The sequence below is a fragment of the Pristis pectinata genome, chromosome 7 (genome assembly GCF_009764475.1).
Source record: "Pristis pectinata isolate sPriPec2 chromosome 7, sPriPec2.1.pri, whole genome shotgun sequence".
Classification (NCBI taxonomy): domain Eukaryota; kingdom Metazoa; phylum Chordata; class Chondrichthyes; order Rhinopristiformes; family Pristidae; genus Pristis; species Pristis pectinata.
Window position 1 is genome coordinate 59,718,425 of NC_067411.1, and position 24,822 is coordinate 59,743,246.

Sequence of the window (24,822 nt, forward strand, 5' to 3'; positions counted from 1 at the left end):
AGAAAGACTGTGAGGAAGGATAGGCAGTTGAAAGAGAAAAATTGCAGTCAGTTGGATGGGCTGAAGTGTGTCTAATACAAGAAGTATCAGGAACAAGGGTGATGAACTTAGAGCATGGGTAAGTACGTGGAACTATGATGTGGTGGCCATTTCAGAGACTTGACTGCCGCAAGGCAGGAATGGCTGCTGAATATTCTGGGGTTTAGATGTTTCAGAAGGGACAGGACTGGAGGTAAAAGAGGTGGGGGAGTGGCTTTGCTGATCAGGGACAGTATCACAGATGTAGAAAGGGGGGATGTCCTGGAGGGATTGTCTATAGAGTCAGTGTGAATGGAAGTCAGAAACAGGAAGGGAGCGATCACTCTATTGGGAGTATTCCACAGACCCCCCAATAGCAGCAGAGATGCTGAGGAGCAGATTGGGCGGCAGATTTTGGAGAGCTGCAAAAACAACAGGGTTGTTGTCATGGGTGATTTCAACTTCCCCAGTATTGATTGGCACCTCCTTATGTAAAGGAGATAGATGGGACGGAGTTTGTTAGGAGTGACCAGGAATAATTCCTGACACAGTATGTGGACAGGCCGACTAGAGGAGAGGCCATACTGGACCTGGTACTAGTCAATGAGCCTGATCAGGTTTCAGATCTCTCAGTGGGAGAGTATTTTGGAGATAGTGACCATAACTCCTTGACCTTTACCATAGCCTTGGAGAGGGATAGGAGCAGATGATATGGGAGAGTATTTAACTGGGGGAGGGGGAATTATGATGCTATTAGGCAGGAAGTTGGGAGCGTAAATTGGGAACAGATGTTCTTGGGAAAGTGCACAGCGGAATTGTGGAGGTTGTTTAGGGAGTACTTGCATGGTGTTATGTATATGTTTGTCCCATTGAGGCAGGGTAAGGATGGTAGAGTGGTTGACAAGAGATGTAGAATCTCTTGTCAAGAGGAAGAAAGAAGCTTTTCTGAGGTTTAGAAAACATGGATCAGACAGGGCTCTGGAGAGCTACAAGGTAGCCAGGAGGGAGCTTAAGAATGGACTTAGGAGAGCTAAAAGGGGGCATGAGAAGTATTTGGCGAGTGGGATCAAGGAAAACCCCAAGGCGTTCTATACGTATGTGAAGAACAGGAGGATGACTAGAGTGAGGGTAGAAACAATCAGGGATAAAAGAGGAACTGTGTGTCTGGAGTTGGAAGAGGTAGGGGAGGTCCTTAGTGAATATTTTACTTCAGTATTCACCAGAGAGAGAGAGACCTTGACATTCGTGAGGATGGTGTATGTAAGGCTGATACGCTAGGGCATGTTGACATGAGGAAAGAGGATGTGCTGGAACTTTTGAAAAACATTAGGATCGATAAGTCACCGGGGCAGGCCAGGATATATCCAAGGTTATTATGGGAAGCGAAGGAAGAGATTGCTGTGCCTTTGCCAATGATCTTTGCGTCCTCACTGGAGTAGTGCCAGATGATTGGAGGGTGGCAAATGTTGTTCCTTTGTTTAAGAAAGGGAGTAGGGATAACCCTGGGAATTACAGACCAGTGAGTCTTACTTCAGTGGTGGGCAAATTACAGGAGAAGATTCTTAGAGACAGGATTTATGAGCATTTGGAGAAGCATAGGCTGATTAGGGACAGTCAGCATGGCTTTGTGAGGGGCAGGTCGTGCCTCACGAGCCTGATTGAATTCATTGAGGATGTGACAAAGCACATTGATGAAGGTAGAGCAGTGGATGTGGTGTACATGGATTTTAGTAAGGCGTTTGATAAGGTTCCTCATGGAAGGCTCATTCAGAAAATCAGGAGGCATGGGATCCAGGGAAACTTGGCTGTGTGGATTCAGAATTGGCTCACCCATAGAAGACAGAGGGTGGTTGTAGATGGAGCATATTCTGCCTGGAGGTCAGTGACCAGTGGTGTTCCGCAGGGATCTGTTCTGGGACCCCTGCTCTTTGTGATTTTTATAAATGATTTGGATGAGGATGTCGAAGGGTGGGATAGTAAGTTTACTGATGATACAAAGGTTGGTGGTGTTGTGGATAATGTAGAAGGTTGCTGTAGGTTGCAACAGGATATTGATAGAATATTGGGCTGAGAAGTGGCAGATGGAGTTCAACCCAGAAAAGTGTGAAATGATACACTTCGGGAGGTCAAATTTGAAGGCAGAATACAAGGTTAATGGCAGGACTTTTAGCAGTGTGGAGGAACAGAGGGATCTTGGGGTCCACGTCCATAGATCCCTCAAGGTTGCTGCGCAGGTCGATAGGGTTGTTAAGAAGGCATATGGTGTGTTGGCCTTTATTAGTCGGGGTATTGTGTTCAAGAGCCACGAGGTAATGTTGCAGCTCTATAGAACTCTGGTTAGACCACACTTGGAGTATTGTGTTCAGTTCTGTTCTTTATAGGAAGGATGTGGAAGCTTTAGAGAGGGTGCAGAGGAGATTTACCAGGATGTTGCCTGGATTGGAGAGCATGTCTTTGGAGAGAAAGAGGATGAGAGGTGACTTGATAGAGGTGTACAAGACGATAAGAGGCATAGATTGAGTGGACAGTCAGAGACTTTATCCCAGGGTGACAATGGCTAACACAAGGGTACATAATTTTAAGGTGATTGGAGGAAGATATAAGGGGGATGTCAGGGGTAAGTTTTTTTTTACACAGAGAGTGGTGGGTGCGTGGAATGCACTGCCGGCAGAGGTTGTGGGGGCAGATACATTAGGGACATTAAGAGACTCTTAGATAGACACATGAATGATAGAGAAATGGAGTGCTATGTGGGAGGGAAGGGTTAGGTAGATCTTAGAGCAGGATGAAATGTCGGCACGTTATCGTAGGCTGAAGGGCCTGTACTGTGCTGTAATGGTCTATGTTCTAATTAAAGGGGAGAGACCAGGGTATGATTTGCTGATAAGGACCACACTGTCGTTATGGGTGTTTGGGCAGCACAGTTGGCGTAAGATGCTAATTGTCAGGTGGTGACATCATCAATGAGTTAATTTTAGTCAACTCCTGAATGCGAATGTCCTCATTCACATTGAAGTCAAGAAAGTGCAGGCACTGTACACATCGAGACTAACATTATGCAGGGGAATGTGGAGCGGGACAGAGATGGTCAGATTTTTAAGTGACAGTGATGTGAAATGATCAGTGTAAGAATGAGGTTATCCTTTAGCAGTACCCTGGATTGGATGGCCAGCAGGAAAAAATATGGGTAGCTTGAAAGGAGGCAGCAGCCTTTTGGAAAAATTGAGACTGTGAGTTTGTTTAGGGCAACTCAAGCCTGGAACACCAGCAGGCAAACAGAATGGCAGAAATCAACTGACGGAAAGAGGCTTCAAGCCTTTGAGAGTGAAATGAAAGGTCGTGGCTGGATGTCAGAAAGAAATGATGATGGGGGAAACTGAGGGACTTAGTTTGATGAAACTCCTTTTGTAAAGTTGCTATCTAATTATGGCGATAGTCATATCTAAATTATCCAGATTAATAGCAGCTCCCCTAATCTCAGACAGGAATCAAGTGAGACAAAGATCTTAAGTCTTGTAATTGGGGTAGCAGCCAATGTGCAAATGAATTATCTTCTACTATTCCACTGCTTTTCCCTGTCAACATTACCTTAAGCAACTTATCAAGAGTCCATAACTTACTCTAGTTTGTTACTTTTCTGCAAAAATTTTCTGCCTTGGAAATATTTGTCTTCTGAGTTTCCTGGATTTTAAGCCCTGTCAGTAGACTTGTTTTCAATATCTTCACAGGTTGGGGCTTTACAAATACGATGTCATGGCACACAATACTGGTCAATGAAACATTCACTATGTCATGAAAATAGAAAATGCTGGAAGCACTCAGCAAATGGAACAGCATTAGAGTCAATGTTTTAGATCAAGGACCCTTCAACAGAAGTGGAGAACTGAAAAAAAACAAGCACGTTTTAAATTGGGGAGAGGGGGATGGGTGGAGAGAATGTCTGTGATGGAGCACAGACCAAAGTTGTCAAAGTAACAATGACTAAAAAAAAACTGCAATGGGAGTCAAAAAAAGTAACAAATTGAAACAGGGAAGTACAGCTGCCCAGAGGGAAGGAATAGAGAGGCTGACATTATTAAATTCAGTGTTGAATTCCAAGTACACTAACATATTCAAACAGAATATTCAGATGTTCTTAGGTCATCATTGGAGCAACGTAAGTGGCTGAAGATGGAGGGTCAGAATGGACTGGAATAAGGGCCAGGTGACTGGAAGCTCAGGGTCACTTTGCGCATCACTTCTGCAAGAACTTGCAGCTTTTTCTGTTTTTGTTTTAGATCTTCAGCAGATGCAGATCCTTTGCTCCAATGAACTTCCAGAATTAACATTTGATTTAAAGAAATATGAAAAATCAAAGATTTACTCTCAATTCAGAGGATTCTCAGGCTAACGCCACTTCTTATATTGAAGAATTTTACAGAATATTCCTTTTCTTCTCCTTGTTCTTTAAATACTTTATAATTTGCAGTATCATTCCATTCTGAGGAAGATTACATAGTTAAAATATTTTGTCTGTGCTCTCCACAGTTGTCTGACAGCTGAGTATTTCTAGTATTTGTTCCTCTTCTTTACAGTGGCCTTTAGACATTGTGGGAAAAGGGAAGAGGGAAAAAAATAGCCTCCAAGGGAAATTTGAATGGTTCATTTTGAATGCATTTTCTTCATGGAATTATTTATCTCTTGGAAGCAAATTTGTTTAAAATTAAATTTAAAACAAAGCTGAATGGGTGTTGAAACATAGCATTTGGCTAGTTTTAGCTTTTAAAAATGTGAGGGTTACTGTCTGATTTAATCCAGTTTGATTTATTGGTTATATCCTTGGAAACAATAGCAGTCTTTTCATTGCAGCCATCTTTTAATATGATGCCCAACCAAGGATTGTCTTGGACTATTCAGTGAAGATGTTTTTCATTCAAACAAAAATAGAGACCACAGTTTGGCAGCTTACTTTTCTTCATTCTATTCCTCCAAGGAGTAATCAATATCTGTTAATTATTTCTGTAATTCAGCAGGATGATTTAAACTTTAGTCCTATTCACCTGAATAATTGTAACTGCTGCCTTCTTGGTCAACATATGCACCAAAAGCACCCATGAGAAAGTCAGATTTGGTGCAGAAGAACAAAGGAGAGAGAATTGGAAGAGGTATAGATTGGAGATAAAATGAGTGGTATCTATCTCACACACCTCCTCATAGCTATTTAATTGTCCATTAGCATGAATGGCTTTCAAGGGTTCTGCTAGGTGTGAGATTTTGTCTTAAAATACTAAACTTAGTATCAATGTAATAGAATAAAACAATGTGTTACATGTTACAATACTATTGTCCATTTAGTAAATTGAACAATGACAACCCAACAATTGTAGGAGTTGAGTGTTTCATATGTTCTTTTATGCATCGATATATTCACAACCAGGGTGTTCAAGTGAAGCACAAAAAATTATTTTTTAAGTTATTGGAACTGAAAGCAAGGTAACAGTAGCAAAGGAGGAATTATATTGTATTTTAAACATATCAATGTCTGTAGTGCACTAAGGTACAAGCAATTATGATATGGTTGCCAATAAAAGAGATCCCCAAAACAAGATTTAGAATAGGCATGGTATTTAGAATAATCATAATGCAAGCAAGCAGACTGTTTGGTTTTATGAAAGTAATTCATGTTTAACCCAATTAGTGTGCTTTTTGATGATGCAACAAGCAGGATGAATGAAGGGAAATAGTGGATGTCATAAATGGATTTCCAGGAGACATTTGATAAGGTACTTAAAAGGTTACTGCACAAAGAAAGAGATCATGACATTGGGGGTAGTGTGCTAGCATGGATGGAGGATTGGCTAATTAACAGATTATAATTTAAAAAATATTTATCTGTATCAATTATTCCTAACAGGATAAGATTTTTATATATGTGCAACCTCAGTGGTTTGCAAGATTAAATATTTAAATGTTGCAAATTCCTTGTAACTATTGGTAATTAAGAATTTCAAACTACGCCATTTAATGCAACTAAATAAGGTCAGAGGAGCAAAAGAATCAAATTGCAAACCTTCGTATCAGCACTCAACCATGTTGTAATTCTGCTGGGATTATAAACTTGATACTAACTGGCAATTGCTACTATGGGTAATGAAGAACAAACGCTGTATGCTATCAGCCAAGTTGCTAGCTTGATCCAAAATGATGTGTCAGTATAAAGATTTGTTTGCACAAGATAAAGATTTATGTAAATATACTGACCACAGCAAGGTGGACATTTGTTCAGTTAAAATATAAATGCATTCAGGTACATTTAATCCAAGCAAAATTATTTAATGGTCTTGAAAATAAAACATTATCATTTGTAATAGTAGGAAATAGGCTGTGTGGATAATGGTTTCAGCATTTGTATTGTACCATTGATATTTGATGTAGCATTACAGCACAATCTCTGCATTAACAAAATAGCATTGAATGTTCGTTTTACTTCAATTTTGTTTTCGTTCTTTGTAGATGTATCGTTTAACTCCACAAAGAAATTTGAACTCCAAACTATCCTCAATAGGCACATTTAGCTTTGAATTTATTTTTTTTCTCTAAAATGCTACATAAATTACACTGCCCCAGAGAATCAGATGTTAATATTTACGTGTAATGTCAGGTTCAGCTCCCTCTCTTAACTCAACCACCTTGCTAGAAAGTTTCTGTAAATAAATGTGAAATTCAGTTTTGTTTCATTGTGGATTCTGTTGATTACAGATCCTTTCAGAAACATACAATGGGTGACGGTACTCCAGAAGTCTGCTGGTGAAACCAGTTTTGGCCTTTCCCATTGCTGACTGGACAATATCTGCAGAATCTGAGTAAACTCTAGAATTTTAACTAGATATTTAAGGATATAGTGCAATTCTACACATTGTCCTTTTCCAACAATAAGGCAAGTTGCTTCAGAGGATTTGCTGTTTTCAGCAACCTGGTTCACTGAAGTCATCAATTTCTCAGAATCCCCCATTGCCTTCTACTGCAATGCAAATCTTTAGTGCAGCATCAATATGTCATAATAGACAGTCCCATAGTCTAGAATTTAGCTCAGTAGCAACAGGTCTGTTCATGGTTCATGTTCCAATTTAGTATTTGCATAGATCATTTGGCCTAGGTTGGAAAGACCCAGGGGTTGCAATGTCATTGGAGGGAAAACCACTGGTTCGTAAACTAACTAAATGCTCAACTTCTGTTAAGGTGCATTGCCAAAATTTCAGGGTAAACCAGAGGAATTGTCCCCAGAGTCATATTTATATCCCTCAACCACCAAAAACAATCTGATTACAGGCAGCCCCCAGGTTATGACAGGGTTCCTTTCCCAAGAACTGTTCATAACCTGAACTGTTCTTAAGTTGGAAGTGAACAAAAGCAATTGTGATGGGAGAGCAAGCAGGTGTGGGAAGAGCAGCTGCCCTCACTGACAGAGTGAGTGAGTCTGCTCAGTGCGACCCAACCCCCAATAGTTGCAGCTTTGGGGGAAAAGAGAAGGCATGTGGAAATGCCTCATTCCACAGCAGCTGGCAAATCTGTCCCACTACTTGTTCATATGTACAGGGTGTCCATAAGTCAGGTGTTCGTAACCTGGGGAGGACCTGTATCTGCTCATCATCACGTAACTGTTTGTGGGTGCTTGGTGTCCACAAGTTGTCCACATTACAAAGTGACTACACTAGTATTTCATTGACTGTAAAACACTAGGATACTTTCTGAAGGAGTGAAAGATGTTAATGATAATAGTCTCATTCTGAATATTTGATATTCAGATATTTGAACTTGCCAAGAGCTGCCTCAAATTTCATCTGGGTGAAAATGAGTGCCAAAGGATCAGCAGCCTACTGTCTGCAATTGTTATTTAGAAAACTCAAGTCTTGCTGTACTGTCTTATTCACATTGTTTAATTCAGATTACTGGAAAATTCAATTTCAGTGATAAGTGAATCAGCATATAGAACCCAAACAGCACTTTTCTAGTTAACCTTTGCACAAGTAAATAACCAGAAGAATGGTTAATTAGTTTTTTTATTCTTACACAACCCTTCACTTCAAATACATGGCCAATGGCAAAGGCTGATGGCAAACCAATAGCACATTTCAATAAACAAATTTCTTCAGTAATCCAAACATTGTTAAGTGAACAAACAAATCATTCTGTTATGTTTTTTTTTACAGAAAAAGCATGAGGCTTTCAAATCTTATCATGTCACCAACATACCATTCAAATTATCTTGAACCCTTGTAAATAACAGCAAACTAGATTATGTGTTGTGCTCTCATTTCAGTTATTGCTAATGGTCAGAAATTAAAGTTACTTTGAAAGTGTTAAGGTAAACAATGATTATGCAACTTTCGACAGCTCTGCAAGATATTCTGTCAGCAGATCATGTATCCAGATATCTGTATCTGGAAGGGATGTGTCCACCAGGTAAGTAACCACTTTCCGATCCCAGGGATTTGCACTCCCCTGAACAGTTTGTATTTGGGCCACTAGAGGCTTCCTCTCAACATGATTACGGAAGACAATCGATGCTTCCTCTGACCATTGTTCACATTTCACACCTGCAAAATAACATGATAAAACAACAAATATTTATTAGAATTAGTTTTTGAAAAACTCAACCTTTCCAAAGAACAAATAACTAAATACCAACAAATTCAAGATGTTAAACTACGAATTCCAAGTTCTCTCCCACTTATTAGAATGTAAACTAGAAATACATTCCTAGAAGTTAGCAATTAGTATACTTGTCTTGAAGGAATTTACCCATCAGAAATAATTAAGGAAGAGTGACCTATGCTGATTGGAGTTTACAAGAATGAAGTGATCTCATAAGATTCCAAGAGGGATTGAGAAAGTGGATACTGAGAGGCTGGTACACCCGGCTGGAGCATTGAGAACCAGGGAACACAGTGCTAAATTGGCAAGCCCTCTTATCCCGAGTTCATAGATGGGAAATTTCTTTTCTGCAGAGGCTTATAAATCTGTGGAATTTTCTACCTCAAAAGGGTTGTAAAGACCAAGAATGATATTTTCTGACTCTTATGTTTCCAAAGTTCATTGGATTCATGTCTTTATGCTCTTAAGCCTATGCAATTCTTGGCTTTATAAATAGAAGCATAAAATACAAAAATAGTAAGATTTGGCCATTATTAATGACTGGTTAAGGCTCTGCCGCAGCATGTGTCTAATTCTGGGCGCCACACCTTACAAATGACTTCAAGGTCTTCAGTGAATTTACACCTGGGATAAAGAACTCAGCCACATGGAGACACTAGAACAACTAGATCTTTTTAAACTTAGTATAGAGCAAGAAAAAATTAAGGCACATTCAAGATGGAGTGTTTTTGATAAATTTAAAGGGATAAGGTGTTTTTCACCACCAGGTGGGTAGGAAAAATGGTTGGGGATGTTGGAGGTCAATCATCCAGCCCAGCACATCACTGTGGGTGTTGCTCAGGGCAGTGTACTGGGCCCAACCATTTTCAACTGCTTCATTAATGATCTTTCTGTCATGAGGCCAGAGGTGGGATGTTTGCTGACAATTATGCAATGTTCAATTCCACTTACAGCTCCTTAGAAATGAAGCAATCCATGGTTGCATGCAACAAGACCTAGACAACATTCAGGCATGGGCTGATAATAAGTGGCAAGTAACATTCATGCCACAAAAGCCCCTGGCAATGATCATATCCAACGAGAAATAATCTAACCACCTACCCTTGATGTTCAATGCCATTAGACATTTATTAGACCACACTAAACATTTATTCTCTCCACCACTGATGCACAATAGCTGCCATCTACAAATGCACTGGGCTTATTTACACAGGCTACTCCGACAGCATTTCCCAAACCCACAATATGCATCATGGATAAGGACAGGAGATTCACTGAAACATGATCCCCTGCCAGTTCCAGTCCAAGTCACAAATGATCCTGACTTAGTAATGCAGATGTAACCATAAAAGACACTTCTGTCGAGCAACCAGTAAAGAGCAAGGAAGTGGGAATAATTGGATAGATCTTTCAAAGAGCCAGCACAGGAACAATGAGCTAAGTGGCTTCTGCACAAATTGCAAGGGTCAATGATTCTGGCCAACAGAAATTCAGAGTCATTTTCCAATGTGAAAACATAGCAAATGCAATGTCAAACTTGCCACTCCTAATCTTTTTCAAATATTAATTTTAACATTTGCACATAAACATTATCAACACCTGTTGAAAAGAAAATCAGATAAAAAAGGGTAGTTGAATTATCATATTTCCTGATTTTAAACCAGGAAATATGATAACTACCCTTTGAAGACCTAGGACCAATCGTAAGACTTGCCTGTTTTGTAGTGAACCTTAAAGAATTTTTAGTGTTTAAATGAGGTTATTGTCCTATAGTCATCATATCATTAGCTTTCCTTAACAAATTTACATTCTGCTTTTTTTTTGGGGGGGGGGGGGGTTTACTATGGAGCACAATTACAGCTCCAGACAATTATTACAATAGTTTCCACTCATGAAAACAGTGCACTTACATTCAACTTGTTACATTTTGATCATAGATTGCAATTTTTATTTAATAGGACACTAAAATACAATGAACACTAATCTAAAACTGGTTTAAAGTCAGGAAATATGATAATTCAACTACCCTTACAAATAATTTCATTTCAAGGAATGGTGGACAAAAAACAAAGGGCTCACTGTACTCCCAATACACATCAGGAAATGTACACCATCCAGTGAAAGTTACCTTTTACAATTTAAACCATTATGAGGACTGATAATTATCAACTTTAGTCTATTTCTTTGCAATGTTATAAAGTAGCCACTGAACAATAGTAACATTTATACTCTTAACTCACCTGCCAACTGCGCTGTAATGGCTTGGAAAGGCAACTGACGGAATTGTGGCACCAGTGTCTGCACCTTCCTACAGCTCACCAGCTCATGCCGGCCATAATCCAATTGATACACAGACACCAAACCATTTGTAAGAATCCCTTTCACCAGCACACGATACCACCTTGAATTACAACAAAACACCAAGAAAATATATGAAGCATGAAGTAACTAAGTTATTATGGACACAAAAGTACTGGAGGAACTCATGTCAGGCAGCATCTATGAAAGGAAATAAACAGTCGATGTTTTGGGTCAAGATCCTTTAACAGGACTGGAAAGGAAGAGGGCAGAAGCCAGAATAAGGTGGTCGGGGAGGGGGAGGAGCACAAGCTGGCAGGTGATAGGTGAGTCCAGGTGAGAAGGAGAAGGTAAGTGGGTGGGGGAGGAGGGGAAATGAAAGGGAGTGATGCAAGAAGCTGAAAAGGTGATAGGTAGAAGAGGCAAAGAGCTGAAGGAAGAATCCAGTAGGAGAGGGCAGTAGACCATGGGGAAAAGGGAAGGAGGTGGGCAGGTCATGAGGGCAGGGGAAGGGAAAGAGAAGGGGTGAGTGGGCCATGGGAATAAGGGAAAACATCTACAGAATCTCTTGTGTCTAGTTATTAATGGAAGCAGAAATAGTTCCCAAAGTCTCAATGTACACCCAGTTTGGTAATCATTCAGCACTGCTCCTCAGCATTCACAAATAAATGATTATTCACCTGAACCATGATACACGGAAAAAAAAAATCAGAGGCCATTAAAAATATATTCTCAAGGAACAAAAGCAGTTTGACAAAGTGGCCATCTGAAGGCAGCCGTATCATAATGTCCAGGTTTTACAACAAAAGCCCTTTACGGGCACAAAGCCTGCTAACGTCTGTTGAAAATATTAAAAAAACTGCAGACACTGGAAATCTGAAATAAAAACAAAATGCTAGAAGCACTCAGCAGGTCAGGAATCATCTGTGGAAAATGAATGTAGCATTTTGTATCCCTCAAGTTTTTGCCCAGATCAAAGGTGCACAATATAAAGATGACCATTAAAAACATGTTTATTTTTCCCCATTTCCTTTGATAGGTATTACCCACACATGTGCAACAATGACAGGAGTATAGTAATGGATAGTGCAAGGTGTCCTTGAACAGTGGAGTGCAGAGTCTGGCCAACTTTGCAATCAAGCTGGAAGGATACCAATTACAGTCTTACTAACTTCACAGCACCAGATGAGATCTGCTGTGGTCTGGGATCTTCACAGACTTGACTTCTTGTGTTATCAATGAACAGACTTACAGATGGATATAGGCAAAAAAAAAAGTTCCAGAGTTAGTAAAAAAAAAACTATTATATAAAGAAAATCAAAGCTGAATGACCTTTATTTGAATGCATATAGCATTTGTAATAACATAGATGATTTGACAGCACAGATAAACTAATATTATTTAATTGCTATTATGGATAAGTGGTTGCAGGGTGACGAGGACTGGATGCTCAATAATCCAGGTTATAGGATGAATCAAGGAAGGAATCAATAGTGTTGAATTGTGACACAGATGCAGTGGATAGAAGACATGAGCAGATGTAATCTTTAGGCCCCCAAAATGTGACTTCTTGTTGACATGGAAGATAAATGGGGAAATATCTAGGGCATGTTTGAAGGGAACTGCAATTGTCATGGGAGATTTTGAACTACATATTGATTAGACCAACCAAACTGGCAAGAGTATCAAAGAAGAATTTGAGGAGTGTGTCAGGGACTACTACTTAGAACAGTTTGAAGGTAGAGTTGACTCAGGTGGACTGAGAAAATAAGCTAAGAGGTAGGTTAGTAGATAAACAGTGGCAAACATTCAAACAGCTGGTCCATAACACTCAGCAGGAATTTATCCTAATTAGAAAGAGGGATTCCATGAGAAAGAGACAGAGACAATCTGTGGTTAACAAAGGCCAAGGATGTTAAATTGAAAAGCAGGCAATACAAAGTGGCAAGGACAGTGGTAGGCCAGAGGACTGCAAAAGTTTCAGGATGCAGCAGCAAAAAAACTAAAAACCTCAAGGAAGAAAACTGATTTTGAGAAAACTTTCATATAATATCAAAGCAAATAGTAAGAGTGTCTATGGATATCTAAATAGGAAGAGGGTAGAGAATGAGGCTGATAAATTAATAACAGGAAACAAAGAAATGGCTGATATGTTAAATCATTTTTGTTTTGCATCAGTCTTCACTTGGGGGCACTGCAAATATCCCCAAGATAACAGATGGGCTTTTTAAAAAAAAGGGAAGAACTTGTAAAGAACTTGTATTAGGGAAACCCATGGGATAAAGGCAAACAAGTCACCAGGATCCAATGGCCTGCACCCACGGGTTTTTAAAAAGGGTAAATCTTAAAATCTTTCTCAAATACTGAGGATATGATAGGGAGAGTTGATGGAGGGGAACCTGTAGATGTAGTGTATTTAGATTTCCAAAAGGCATTTGACAAGGTGCCACATAAGAGGCTAGAGCATAAATTAAGAGCCCAAGGTATTGGAGGAAGTGTTAGTGTGGATTGAAAACTGGCTGTCACATAGAAAACAGAATTGGAATAAATAGGTCTTTTTCAGGCTGGAAGGATGCAACCAGTAGAGTATCCCGGGAGAATAGGCTCTTAGCCCTCAAAAGTTTACTATTTACATCAATGGCCTGGAGGAGGGAATGAAATGCAAGGTTTCCAATTTTGCAGATTATATGAAAATAGATGGTAAGGACATTGAGAGTCTGCAAAGGAATAGATAGGATCGATTGAATGGTTCAGAGAAAAAGTGGCAAATGGAGTTTAATGTGGGGAAGTGTGAGGTCATACACTTTGGTAAGAGGAATCATAAAGGTGGATCGTCTAAATGGAGAGAGACTGCAAATGAGTGCCGTTCAGAGGGATCTAGTTCTAAGCCACGAAATCACAAAAAGCTAGCAGCAGGTCCAACAGGTGATTTAGAAGGTGAAAAACATGCAAGCTATTATTGGGAAGGGGTTGTAGTTTAAGAATTTGGAGATTTTGTACAGTTGTACTGGGTGTCAATGAGGCCACACCTGGAATACTGCACATAGGTTTGGCTCCTTACCTCAAAGGATATAGTATCATTAGAGGCAGTCCAAAGGAGATACACAAGGTATATTCTTGGGATGAGAGGATTGTTCTATCGAGAGAGGTTAAACAACTTGGGTCTGTATAGCTTGGAGTTTAAAAGAATGAAGGGTGACCTTATTCAAACATACGAGATTCTAAGGGGGCTTGACTGGGTAGATGTTGGGATGTTCTCATTAGTGTGGGTCAGGAACAAGGAGATGTAGCTACAAAATAAGAGTCATTTAAAATTGAAGTAGGTGGAAATTTCTCCTCTCAGAAGATAGTGAATCTTTGGAATTCTCTGCTCCCGAAGGTGGCAACAGCCAGATCATTAGATTTTTTAAAAAAAGTCAAGGTGGATAATTATTTGAAAGATTGAGGAATTGAAGGTAATAGAGAACTGGCACAAGAAAAGGATTAAGGCCAACATAGATGAGCCATGATCATATTAAATGTGGGGCAGGCTAAAGGTGGCCTACTCCTGCCCCTACTTTGTCTTCTAATGTTCTTGTGCTGGAGTGGGTCACCAACCTCCAGACAATGTGGATTTATCATTAGCAAGAGCAGAGGAGATTTTTTTTCCTCAAGTCAGTTATGAGCCAGAATACTCTTGAAAAGGCAGTTGAAACAGATTAAGGGAATTTTCAGAAAGAAACAGCATGGAAGGAGGCCATTCAGCCAGTCAATTTGATATACAACTGAAAAGATAAAATTAGCAATTATGAGGAAAGAAGAGGCAAATGGAATTACATAGCTCTTTACATCTCGCTTGTCCCAATACTTCTTTGGGTATCACACTTCGATAAATAAAAGGATAAACACCATGTTTGTGCTGATACCTTTTCTATCCCTATTCTAAAACCTTGCCCTGGTAAGACCTTAAACATCCTGCATTCCTGAGCATTACTGATGTGTATTGTTTATAGCAAAACCTGCCTGAATTGATCCATTTTTGGAAGGAATTTTGATAAGATGATATGAAAGTAGCAAGTTACGTTTAAATCATTGTAGAAAAGGTAGCCCAAGGCACTTTACTGAGATGCAAACTCTAACTATAGTATAAACAGATCAACCTTGCACTTCTTCACATTAAGTGAGAATTCACTCTGAAGTAGCCACTTCTTCGTTAAGCAGCTCGAGTCACAACTGTAGCTCCCTACATTCACTTCCCCGTTAAACCAATCCCATTGTCCTTTTGTACATAAACACCAAACTATATTGAACAAAGATGGATACTAATGGGCAAATGTGAATTTAATGTTAAGCTATTAGATGTTTTTGTCAGCTTGTACATTGTGGCACCAGAACATGTTACAAATATATGGTGGATTGTCCATAGTGACCTTTTCTTTAAAAGCCAACTAATTCTGTCCAAATTATTTGCAATTGTAGCAAGAGTATTAATGTTAGCCCACCAGCCATCTGTCATCCCTTGAAAGGTTTCTTTCTTTTCCTGATAATGGTAGCTGATGCAAAAATGCCGTAAACTTTGGAGCATCCATCACAACTGGGGAGAGATAAATAACATCTGCATTTTCCTTATAACATGAACTTTGGTAAATTTCTTAGCTTGAAATAAATAATCTAAAATACTTACTTGTTATCCAGCTGAGCAACAAATATTTTGTTCTTTTCCACTGACACAGACTGCCACTCAGTACTGTTGTAATAAAGAACCATTTCTTCCATAAGAACCTCTAACTTATACAGTTCCTGCCAAGGCTGGAAAACAAAGTGGCCTGGATGACAAGCTACTGAAATGAAGACATCCATGTGCTCTCCAGGCTGTGGCAAAACAAAAGGAGATGGAAGGGCATTGTGTATAATGTGTGGAGCAACCATTTTGATTGGTGCAATACCAAAGTCCTTCACCGGGCCTTTTGTTTCAAATTCCGATGCAATGTTTGCATCACCTTTATTGCTTGGAAAGCCAGTAGAACTTCGTTCAACACCCAGGTAAACATCTTTCCGGTGCTTCCACAGATCTGCATTTGTTATTTTGTGATTGATACTACGTTCAGGATTCGGGAAATTTTTTGAAGTAAACAAGTAAATGTGAACTAGTCCTTTGGCATCATCAACTTTCACAATCTGAAATACAACAAAATTCAAATAAATATAACTGTACCTTTAAGATTTCAAATCAGAGGTTTCAAATGAAAAGACAACACATTCACACTTACCTTAATGCTGCAGTCAGAGCAATTTAACACAGTATCTCTAAGCCACAATACTGCATCAGGTGTCCACATGCCAATGTTAAATGTGAGGTCTGCCAAGCAGCACTTAATAGCCTAAAATAAAACAACTGATAGTTAAATTCTGAAATATAAACTATCCTTTCTACTGAGACAGTTTGTGGAAAGACATTAATTTGTATGGATAGGTTTTTCACTGTACTTCGATACATGTGACAATAATAAACCAATTTGCTAACTTACATTAATTAACTTTGAGCATCAATATAGTATCGGCAAATGAAATTCAATGTAGGGAAGTGTGGATTATAGGATTTTGCCAGTAAGAATTAGGTGGCCACAAACAACTTATCTTACAAGTGTATAACTGAGTTACAGGAACAGAGGGATTTGAGACTACAGATATACAAAACTTTAAAAGTAGTGACACAGATAAATGACTTGACAAGAGATGCAAACAAAACTTCTGGTGCAGTACCACACACAGGCAGACCTGCAAGGCAAACAAAAAGTTACTTAAACTTAAGGAACTTGGTTATACAACTTTGGAGTAACACATGCAATTCTGCTCTCTACATTATAAGGCACTTTTATGTAAAAAAAAAATTGATATACTAAAATGAAATCAGAACTGAGAAGTTACACCCATCGGGTAAAATGTAATAACTGTAAGGGTCTTGTCAAAAGTTTGAATATTGGTGTAAACTGATTCCACTTGGAGTGGAACCAGATCTGGAGGCTATGTATATAATATAATCATTAAAGAATTTTCTCCTAAGTTCCCTTGCCAGAATTAGAATGTATAACTACCTGCCACAAGGAATGGTTGAAGCAAACAGCTTTGATGCATTTAGGAATATACTTGGACGTATAACAATGAAGAGAAAACTATGTTGGGAGATAAATGGAGGGTAGGAGGCAGTTCAATACAAATATTAATATAAGGAACAATTTAATTGACTAAGTGTCCTGCTATTCTGTAAGTACACTGTAATATAGCAAAATATTTCAGAAAATCATTACCTGAGGTGGTATGGAAACAGAGTCCTGCAGAAGTGGAGGTGGAATTTCCCTTAGCTCCGATACAGCAACAGATGCAACCATTCCAGTGTCCAAAAATATAATATCCACAACTCGTGTACCATGTACATTGGTAATCTTGAAATACATGGTGCTTAAGTTATTATAAATATCAGCATACAGAAAAGTTATGCAAAATGCTATGAACTGAGAAAAACCTTATCTGCAGTATCCATACAACTAATCAACATTACAGAAATAATATTATTAGTTCAAAGTTGCTTCATTTTGGAGATTTTGAACTGCAGTATTTGACCAAGAACTCTTTGAAATGCCAAGGTGAAAGCAGCACGGTTGAGTACTTGTTTCAACTTTGAATTTCACATCCTGACTGTTACTGGGGTCCAATTCCACAGGAACAAGAAAATTTCCAGTACAGGAACTCAGCAAAAAGGAGTAGACCCTTATTCCCTTTAGTTTGTTCTGCTGTAAAATTACTATTTCTCTTGTGCAAATTTTGATAGTGTGAGAAAGCAATTCTACTCGGATCACCTCCCACTCCATCAGGATTACCGGCTTTCTACTTTACCTTCTTTGACAATGGAGAAATGCTTGGGTTCTCCAACTTGGTAAATTTCTTTTGATGACCAGAAATAAGGAATTTGAAATAAAATGGATTACTCACAAACTTATACCAAAGACTTTTTGATTGAAAGATTAAATTAAATCTAACATTTTTCCTTCAGCACGAGGCTAGTACAAGCATTCGGCATCAGTTGCTAGGCATTATATTTAAAGTAGATTAAAGAGACCCATATAAAGGGACACAATGCATTAAGATATTAGTGAAACCCAAGACAGGGCAAAACTGGAGAAACGGTGGGGGTGGGGGGGGGAGTGTCTTCAGCTTTTAAATAAGGCAAAAAAAAATCATTTTTATTACAACAGAGGGGGCTGCAAAGTGATACAATAGGGGCATTTTTAATTATGATAGATAGGAGATGGTGGAAACCGATCAGTAATTGGAGGATTTAAAAAATAATCTTTGGAATAGAATTTTTTTTAAACTTAAGGTTAGCAATTAAATCTATAGTTCATAATAGGTTAAGGGGTGGATGATAGAAATTGGGAAAGGGATGTAGTAAGAAACACATTCGACTGAGTCAGTCATACAGCACAAAAATGGGCCTCTCCTCATAATCCATACTCTCCAAACCAGGCAGCATCCTGGTAAATCTCCTCTGCACCTTTTCCAACGCTTCCACATCCTTCCTATAGTGAGGCGACCAGACCTGAACACAGTACTCCCAAGTGTGGTCTAACCAGAGTTTTATAGAGCTGCATCATTACCTTGTGGCTCTTAAACGCGATCCCCCAACTTATGAAAGCTAACCTCCCATAAGCTTTCTTAACTACCTTATCCACCTGTGAGGCAACTTTCAGTGATCTGTGGATACAAACCCTCAGATCCCTCTGCTCCTCCACACTACCCAGAATCCTGCCATTAACCTTGTACTCCGCCTTGGAGTTTGTCCTTCCAAAGTGTACCACCTCACACTTCTCCGGATTGAACATCTGCCACTTCTCAGCCCAGTTCTGCATCCTATCAATATCCCTCCGCAATCTTCGACAGTCCTCCACACTATCCACAACACCACCCACCTTTGTGTCAACTGCAAACTTGCTAACCCACCTTTCTACCCCTTCATCCAAGTCATTAATAAATATCACGAAAAATAGAGGTCCCAGAACCGATCCTTGTGGGACACCACTAGTCACAGCCTTCCAGTCTGAATGCACTGCCTCCACCATAACACTCTACTTTCTACAGACAAGCCAATTTTGAATCCACACAGCCAAGCCTCCCTGGATCCCATGCCCGCTGACCTTCTGAAGAAGCCTACCATGTGGAACCTTGTCAAACACCTTACTAAAATCCATGTAGACCACATCTACTGCACTACCCTCATCAATCTGCCTGGTCATCTCCTCAAAGAACCCTATCAGGTTAGTGAGGCAAGATCTTCCCTTCACAAATCCATGCTGGCTGTCCCTAATCAGTCCATGATTCTCTAAATGCTCATAGATCCTATCTCTTAGAATCCTTTCCAATAGCTTGCCCATCACAGACGTAAGGCTCACTGGTCTGTAATTCCCTGAACTATCCCTACAACCTTTTTTGAATAAGGGGACAACATTTGCCACCCTCCAATCCTCTGGTACCATTCCCGTGGGCAACGAGGACTCAAAGATCCTAGCCAACGGTTCAGCAGTCTCCTCCCTTGCCTCGCGGAGCAGCCTGGGGAATATTCCGTCAGGCCCCAGGGACTTATCTGTCCCAATATTTTCTAACAGCTCCAATATATCCCCTCTTGATATCTGCATGCTCTAGAACAAACCTTACCAATACTGTCCTCAGTGTCATCAAGGCCCCTCTCCTTGGTGAATACTGAAGAGAAGTATTCATTGAGAACCTCACCCACTTCCACAGCTTCCAGGCACATCTTCCCACCTTTGTCTCTAATCGGTCCTACCTTTACTCTCGTCATCCTTCTGCTCTTCACATAAGTGAAAAAAGCCTTGGGATTTTCCTTAACCCTACTCGCCAAAGCCTTTTCATGTCCCCTTCTTGCACTCCTCAGCCCCTTCTTAAGTTCCTTCCTTGCTACCCTACATTCCTCATAAGCCCTATCTGATCCTTGCTGCCTACAACTTACGTAGGCTGCCTTCTTCCTCCTAACTAGTTGTTCCACCTCTCTTGTCACCCATGGTTTCTTCACCCTGCCATTCTTCCTCTGCCTCACTGGGACAAGTTTATCCCTAACATCCTGCAAGAGATCCCTGAACAATGACCACATCCCCAGAGTACATTTCCCTTCAAAAATGTCATCCCAATTTACTCTCGCAAGTTCTAGCCTTATAGCCTCATAATTTGCCCTTCCCCAATTATTTATCTTCCTGTCCTCTTTGCTCCTATCCTTGCCCATGACAATGCTAAAGGTTAGGGAGCTGTGGTCACTGTCCCCCCACTGAGAGATCTGTCACCTGACCCGGTTCATTGCCTAATACTAGATCTAATATGGCATTCCCTCTAGTTGGCCTGTCAACATACTGTGACAGGAATCCATCCTGGACACACTTAAACTCTGCCCCATCTAAACCTTTGGCACTAAGCAGGTGCCAATCAATATTTGGGAAGTTGAAGTCTCCCATGATAACATCCCTGTTATTCTTGCACCTTTCCAAAATCTGCCTCTCAGTATCCTTGCTGCTACCTGGGGGCCTATAGAATACTCCCAGTAGAGTAACTGCTCCTTTCTTATTCCTAACTTCCACCCATACTGACTCTAGAGAGGATCCTTCTACATTATCCACCCTTTCTGCAGCTGTAATATTATCCCTGACCAGTAATGCCACCCCTCCTCCTCTTCTCTCCCCAGCCCCCCCCCCCCATCCCTTTTAAAACACTGAAATCCAGGAATATTCAATATCCATTCCTGCCCTGGTGACAGCCCAGTCTCTGCAAGAGCCACAATATCATAGTCCCATGTACTTATCCAAGCTCTCAGTTCATTCCTGATACTTCTTGCAAGTAAATGCACTTTAGCCTATCCACCTTTCTACTTTTATACCCTCTACTCTGCTTCTCCTTCCTCAAAGCCTCTCTACATGTTAGATCTGACTTTTCCCCACACACTTCTTTCTCTGACCTACCCCTCTGGTTCCCATCCCCCTCGCAAACTAGTTTAAACCCTCCCGAACTACACTAGCAAACCTGCTCGCAAGGATATTGGTCCCCCTCGGGTTCAGGTATAACCCATCCACTCTGTACAGGTCCCAGCTTCCCCAGAAGAGATGCCAATGATCCAAAAATCTAAAACCCTGCCCCCTGCACCAACTCCTCAGCCATGCATTCATCTGCCATCTCCTATTCTTACCTTCACTATCACGTGGCACTGGCAGCAATCCTGAGATTGCTACCTTTGAGGTCCTGTTCTTCAGCCTTCTGCCTAGCTCCCTAAACTCACTTTTCAGGACCTCATCTCTCTTCCTACCTATGTTGTTGGTACCAACATGTACCATGACTTCTGGCTGTTTTCCCTCCCACTCAAGAATGCTTTGATGCAGTCCAATTGGCATTCAGATCACAACTGCATTGCTGTGTGTAATTTTAGGCTCTATATATGGCAAGTGGTATGGAAGCCTTGGAAAAATCCAGATTTATAAAAATGATTCCTAGTTTATCGAGCTTCAGCTAATCAGATGAATCAAATTTCCTTAGCCTATTTATGTTAGAGCAATATAGACATAGAAACAAAGAAAACCATTGAAGGACTGGATAATGTTCCTAAAGATTATTATAATTCAACAGATTAGAGCCTCAGGAATGTGTTTGTTGCTGGCTGGTATGGTTGATGGCAACTCCCTGTATGCTTTGAGGGGTTTGGATTATATGCCACCTGAGGCAGAGGTTACATTTTACAGAAGGTAAATACACACAATCACTGAGGTTTAAGGGAATTTTTTTTTTAAACATAGTACTTGACCTCCATTTTCACACCCTCAGTTTTCTTTAGCCTTTTCTGTGATTGTGAAGCAGAGAGAGAGTGGTCAAAGTGATGGAGAAAAGGCATGTATAGCCATTAAGAAGGAGAAATTGTGGTGAGGACAGGCATCATGGATCAGTTCACTTCTTTGCTTGTCTGTCATTTTCATGTGCTCTGATACATTTGCAATATTGGCATCAACTTTTCTCACAGAATAAACTACAAATTGTTTGAGTAATTGAGGACAATTAAATTACATCATGTGCAGTAAGGTGGCCCGGGTCTAATAAGCCTATGTTGACACACAGTCATGACAGCATTATAATATGTCATCTCATTCTTGAGTTCTGGGGTATAAAAGAAGAAGAGGGGTGGTAACCAGAAACTAGAGCTTCTACTCCATGTCCTTGCAGGGAGTATGCTGATGTACAACTTAAAAATCATCTGTAGTAGCTATGATTGCTCAGACTCAAATGATAACACAAATGGACACAATCAGCATTTGGGAGCTGTAACCCAGAATAATACATAATATCAGGAGGGAAAGGATAATTTTTGAAAATGGTGCTAACTTTTGTTATTTGCCAGAGAAAAAAATATCGGAGAAAAATCAAAAATCTAGGTACATGTTAATTGACAAGAACTTACCTCTACTCGTGCCCACTTTCCTCGCCATCGTGCTAAACAGCGCTTACCACAAAAAGGTAATGAGACAAAATATTCTGACGTGAGTTGCTGTAATTAAACAAGGTCAATAAAAAAAAGTGAACTCCTGATCTTGGAAAAGTATTTCAAACATGACCCATTTCATGCTACATGCAGTGCTACTTCTCCAATGAAATATACCTATTAACTCATTTGTGCAGTCCCCACTATTTATAATTTATGCAAATCAAAACATTGACATTATTAAAACTATGAAATGGAAAAAAAAATCTTTGAAAATCATGCCCTTGGATACAAATGGCACCCTTAGCACAATCTGTGCATTTACTGTAATTTCATTCTCCAAAAATGATTCCATGCTTTGAGCAGTTTGGGAATTTGAATTCCTCCACTTGAGGCCTGGTAGGGTTAGTTGGAAAAAAAATGCAAATTAAAGATGAGTAGATGAGCTGCACGTGAACAATTTAGTTGGGTTATTACCACATCATTTATCAAAAAAGTACACCAGAACAAGGTGCATGCTACTGACTATTCAAAGGTTTACGCCCAAAATAATCTATTTTAAAAACTAAGTGTCAACTTAGCAACTGACAACAATGATGATGGAAATTGATTGACATTATTTGTCTGATTTTGGCCGGGGTAGTTTAAGTGACGAGGACTATACAATAAATATAAGCCATCCAACATTTGATTGCTTAGCCCAACTTAAATAAAATAATCCTGAAACAGCTACTGTAGTTGGAAATATATTGATTGATAAATGAATATACAGAAAATATTGGATGCCTCAGCATAGCAACATTACTTTATAGGAAGATGAGGGCAAACAATTTCTGAAATGAATCTTCAGTGTATGTTTGGAAGAGGACATGAAAGAGGCTCATCCTATTCTTTGAAATAGGAAAGAACTATACATCAATCCCAAGTAATCAACATTCCCACGTGAAATAAGAAACAGTAAGAAACTTCTGGCTCCATGAGGAAATCGGATCAAAATAATTTAACCACAGCTGGAGGATGGGGTAAAAATTTGTATACAAATCCAGGTGTAGTTGAATGCTGGTAGAAATTGGTAGAATTTTCAAAGAAAATTTTGAAAGAAAACTGGTAACTATTTGGAGCTGCTTAATCATTGAGTAATCAACTGTGCTTATTCTGTTATTTGGACCAGATGGTCCTGGCTTGATTCTGCTGTTCTCTGCAGAGCTATCTGCCAACTAGGAAAGCAAAGAGGTATTACCCATCAAGAGGATGGGGAAAAGATGGAAGCAGCATAAAGGAGGGGTCAGAATTCCCCTCCTTTAATCAATTTTTTCTGCAAATTGCTAATGTTTGGTATATCTCAATGACTTCCCTCCGAAAGTACTGTAATCCTTGTATTAAGCACTTTGACTTCTCAACGGGATGACAGAGCGCCAGATAACAGGTCTGATCAATTAGATGCATGATATTGCACATCAATGTTTCCAAAAAACAAACTGGTTCAGTGGTAACCAACCCCTTCCCTTGAGGGGGAACTGGGAAAAGACAGGGGAAGGCGCACCATTAGAGGATGCATTTCAATTGGTTTCAGTCTAAAATAAAAAATTCTGTTTCTCTTTCCATATTTGCCAAGTTTTTCCAGCATGTTTTTTTAAAATAAAAATGTTTACATTTCAAAATCTTGTCCAATTAGGTTCTGAATATCCATCCCTAGAACTCAGCCCTTGTAAATACTATACATATTCACAGAGCAAGATGTCCTGAAGCCAAAAAAATGTGCACTGGTATTAGAATCGTGCATTTTAAAAAAAAAATATATTAGCATGTCAAGGTACTTTATACAGATTGGAAATATTTACTTTCTTAAAATTGGTTTCTGCATCTGGAGAATGTACCATGCAGCAGCAGACTTTGTATTCATGTGACCAACATGATATCTGGCATGAACTGTTAATTGCTAGCTTTCTTTTGAGCATTAAACTGATATTGGGACATTTCTCTCCATCTCATTCTCTCTAATGCTTAATGAAAAGTTGGAGAAATTAAAAACAATATAGTGGTGTGGATGTTAGACACTAGAAGTGAAAATGCTAATTGGACACAATGGAAACTCAAAATTTAAATATTGCTAATACACAAATAAGTGTGGGATACATTTTATATCCTATGAGCAAGCTGACCTGATAATGCTCAAGCAAGGATGAAGGGCCCTTATCGTAGCATGGTCTGACTGAATCAATGTGTTTCAAACACTGCACAAAAATATAAATACTATTTTACTTTTTCCTGTCAATAAAAGCAAATCGATTACTAATACAGTATGCATTTCTACTAATAAAGGAATTAGAACCAGAGGGCAGAGGGCAATATCCCCACCAAAAGTACCAAAG

At 39.5% G+C, this 24,822-nt stretch overlaps 1 protein-coding gene across 3 annotated transcripts in view; it reads right to left on the reverse strand.

Annotated features, from left to right (window-relative positions):
• Nucleotides 1-8,039: 8,039 nt before the first annotated feature.
• Nucleotides 8,040-24,822, reverse strand: part of LOC127572373 (tudor domain-containing protein 7-like) — a 107,116-nt gene continuing 90,333 nt past the window's right edge. Inside the window, exons 12-18 of one of the 3 annotated variants that reach the window (XM_052019557.1) lie at nucleotides 24,613-24,684; nucleotides 22,430-22,516; nucleotides 17,238-17,372; nucleotides 16,200-16,310; nucleotides 15,614-16,107; nucleotides 10,893-11,053; nucleotides 8,040-8,594 (exon numbers count right to left, since the gene is read on the reverse strand). In XM_052019557.1, the coding sequence (XP_051875517.1) occupies nucleotides 8,374-8,594; nucleotides 10,893-11,053; nucleotides 15,614-16,107; nucleotides 16,200-16,310; nucleotides 17,238-17,372; nucleotides 22,430-22,516; nucleotides 24,613-24,684 (1,281 nt within the window). In that variant the 3' untranslated portion in view covers nucleotides 8,040-8,373. The remainder of the gene's footprint in view (nucleotides 8,595-10,892; nucleotides 11,054-15,613; nucleotides 16,108-16,199; nucleotides 16,311-17,237; nucleotides 17,373-22,429; nucleotides 22,517-24,612; nucleotides 24,685-24,822) is intronic. The other 2 variants (XM_052019556.1, XM_052019558.1) reach the window with 2 other exon arrangements.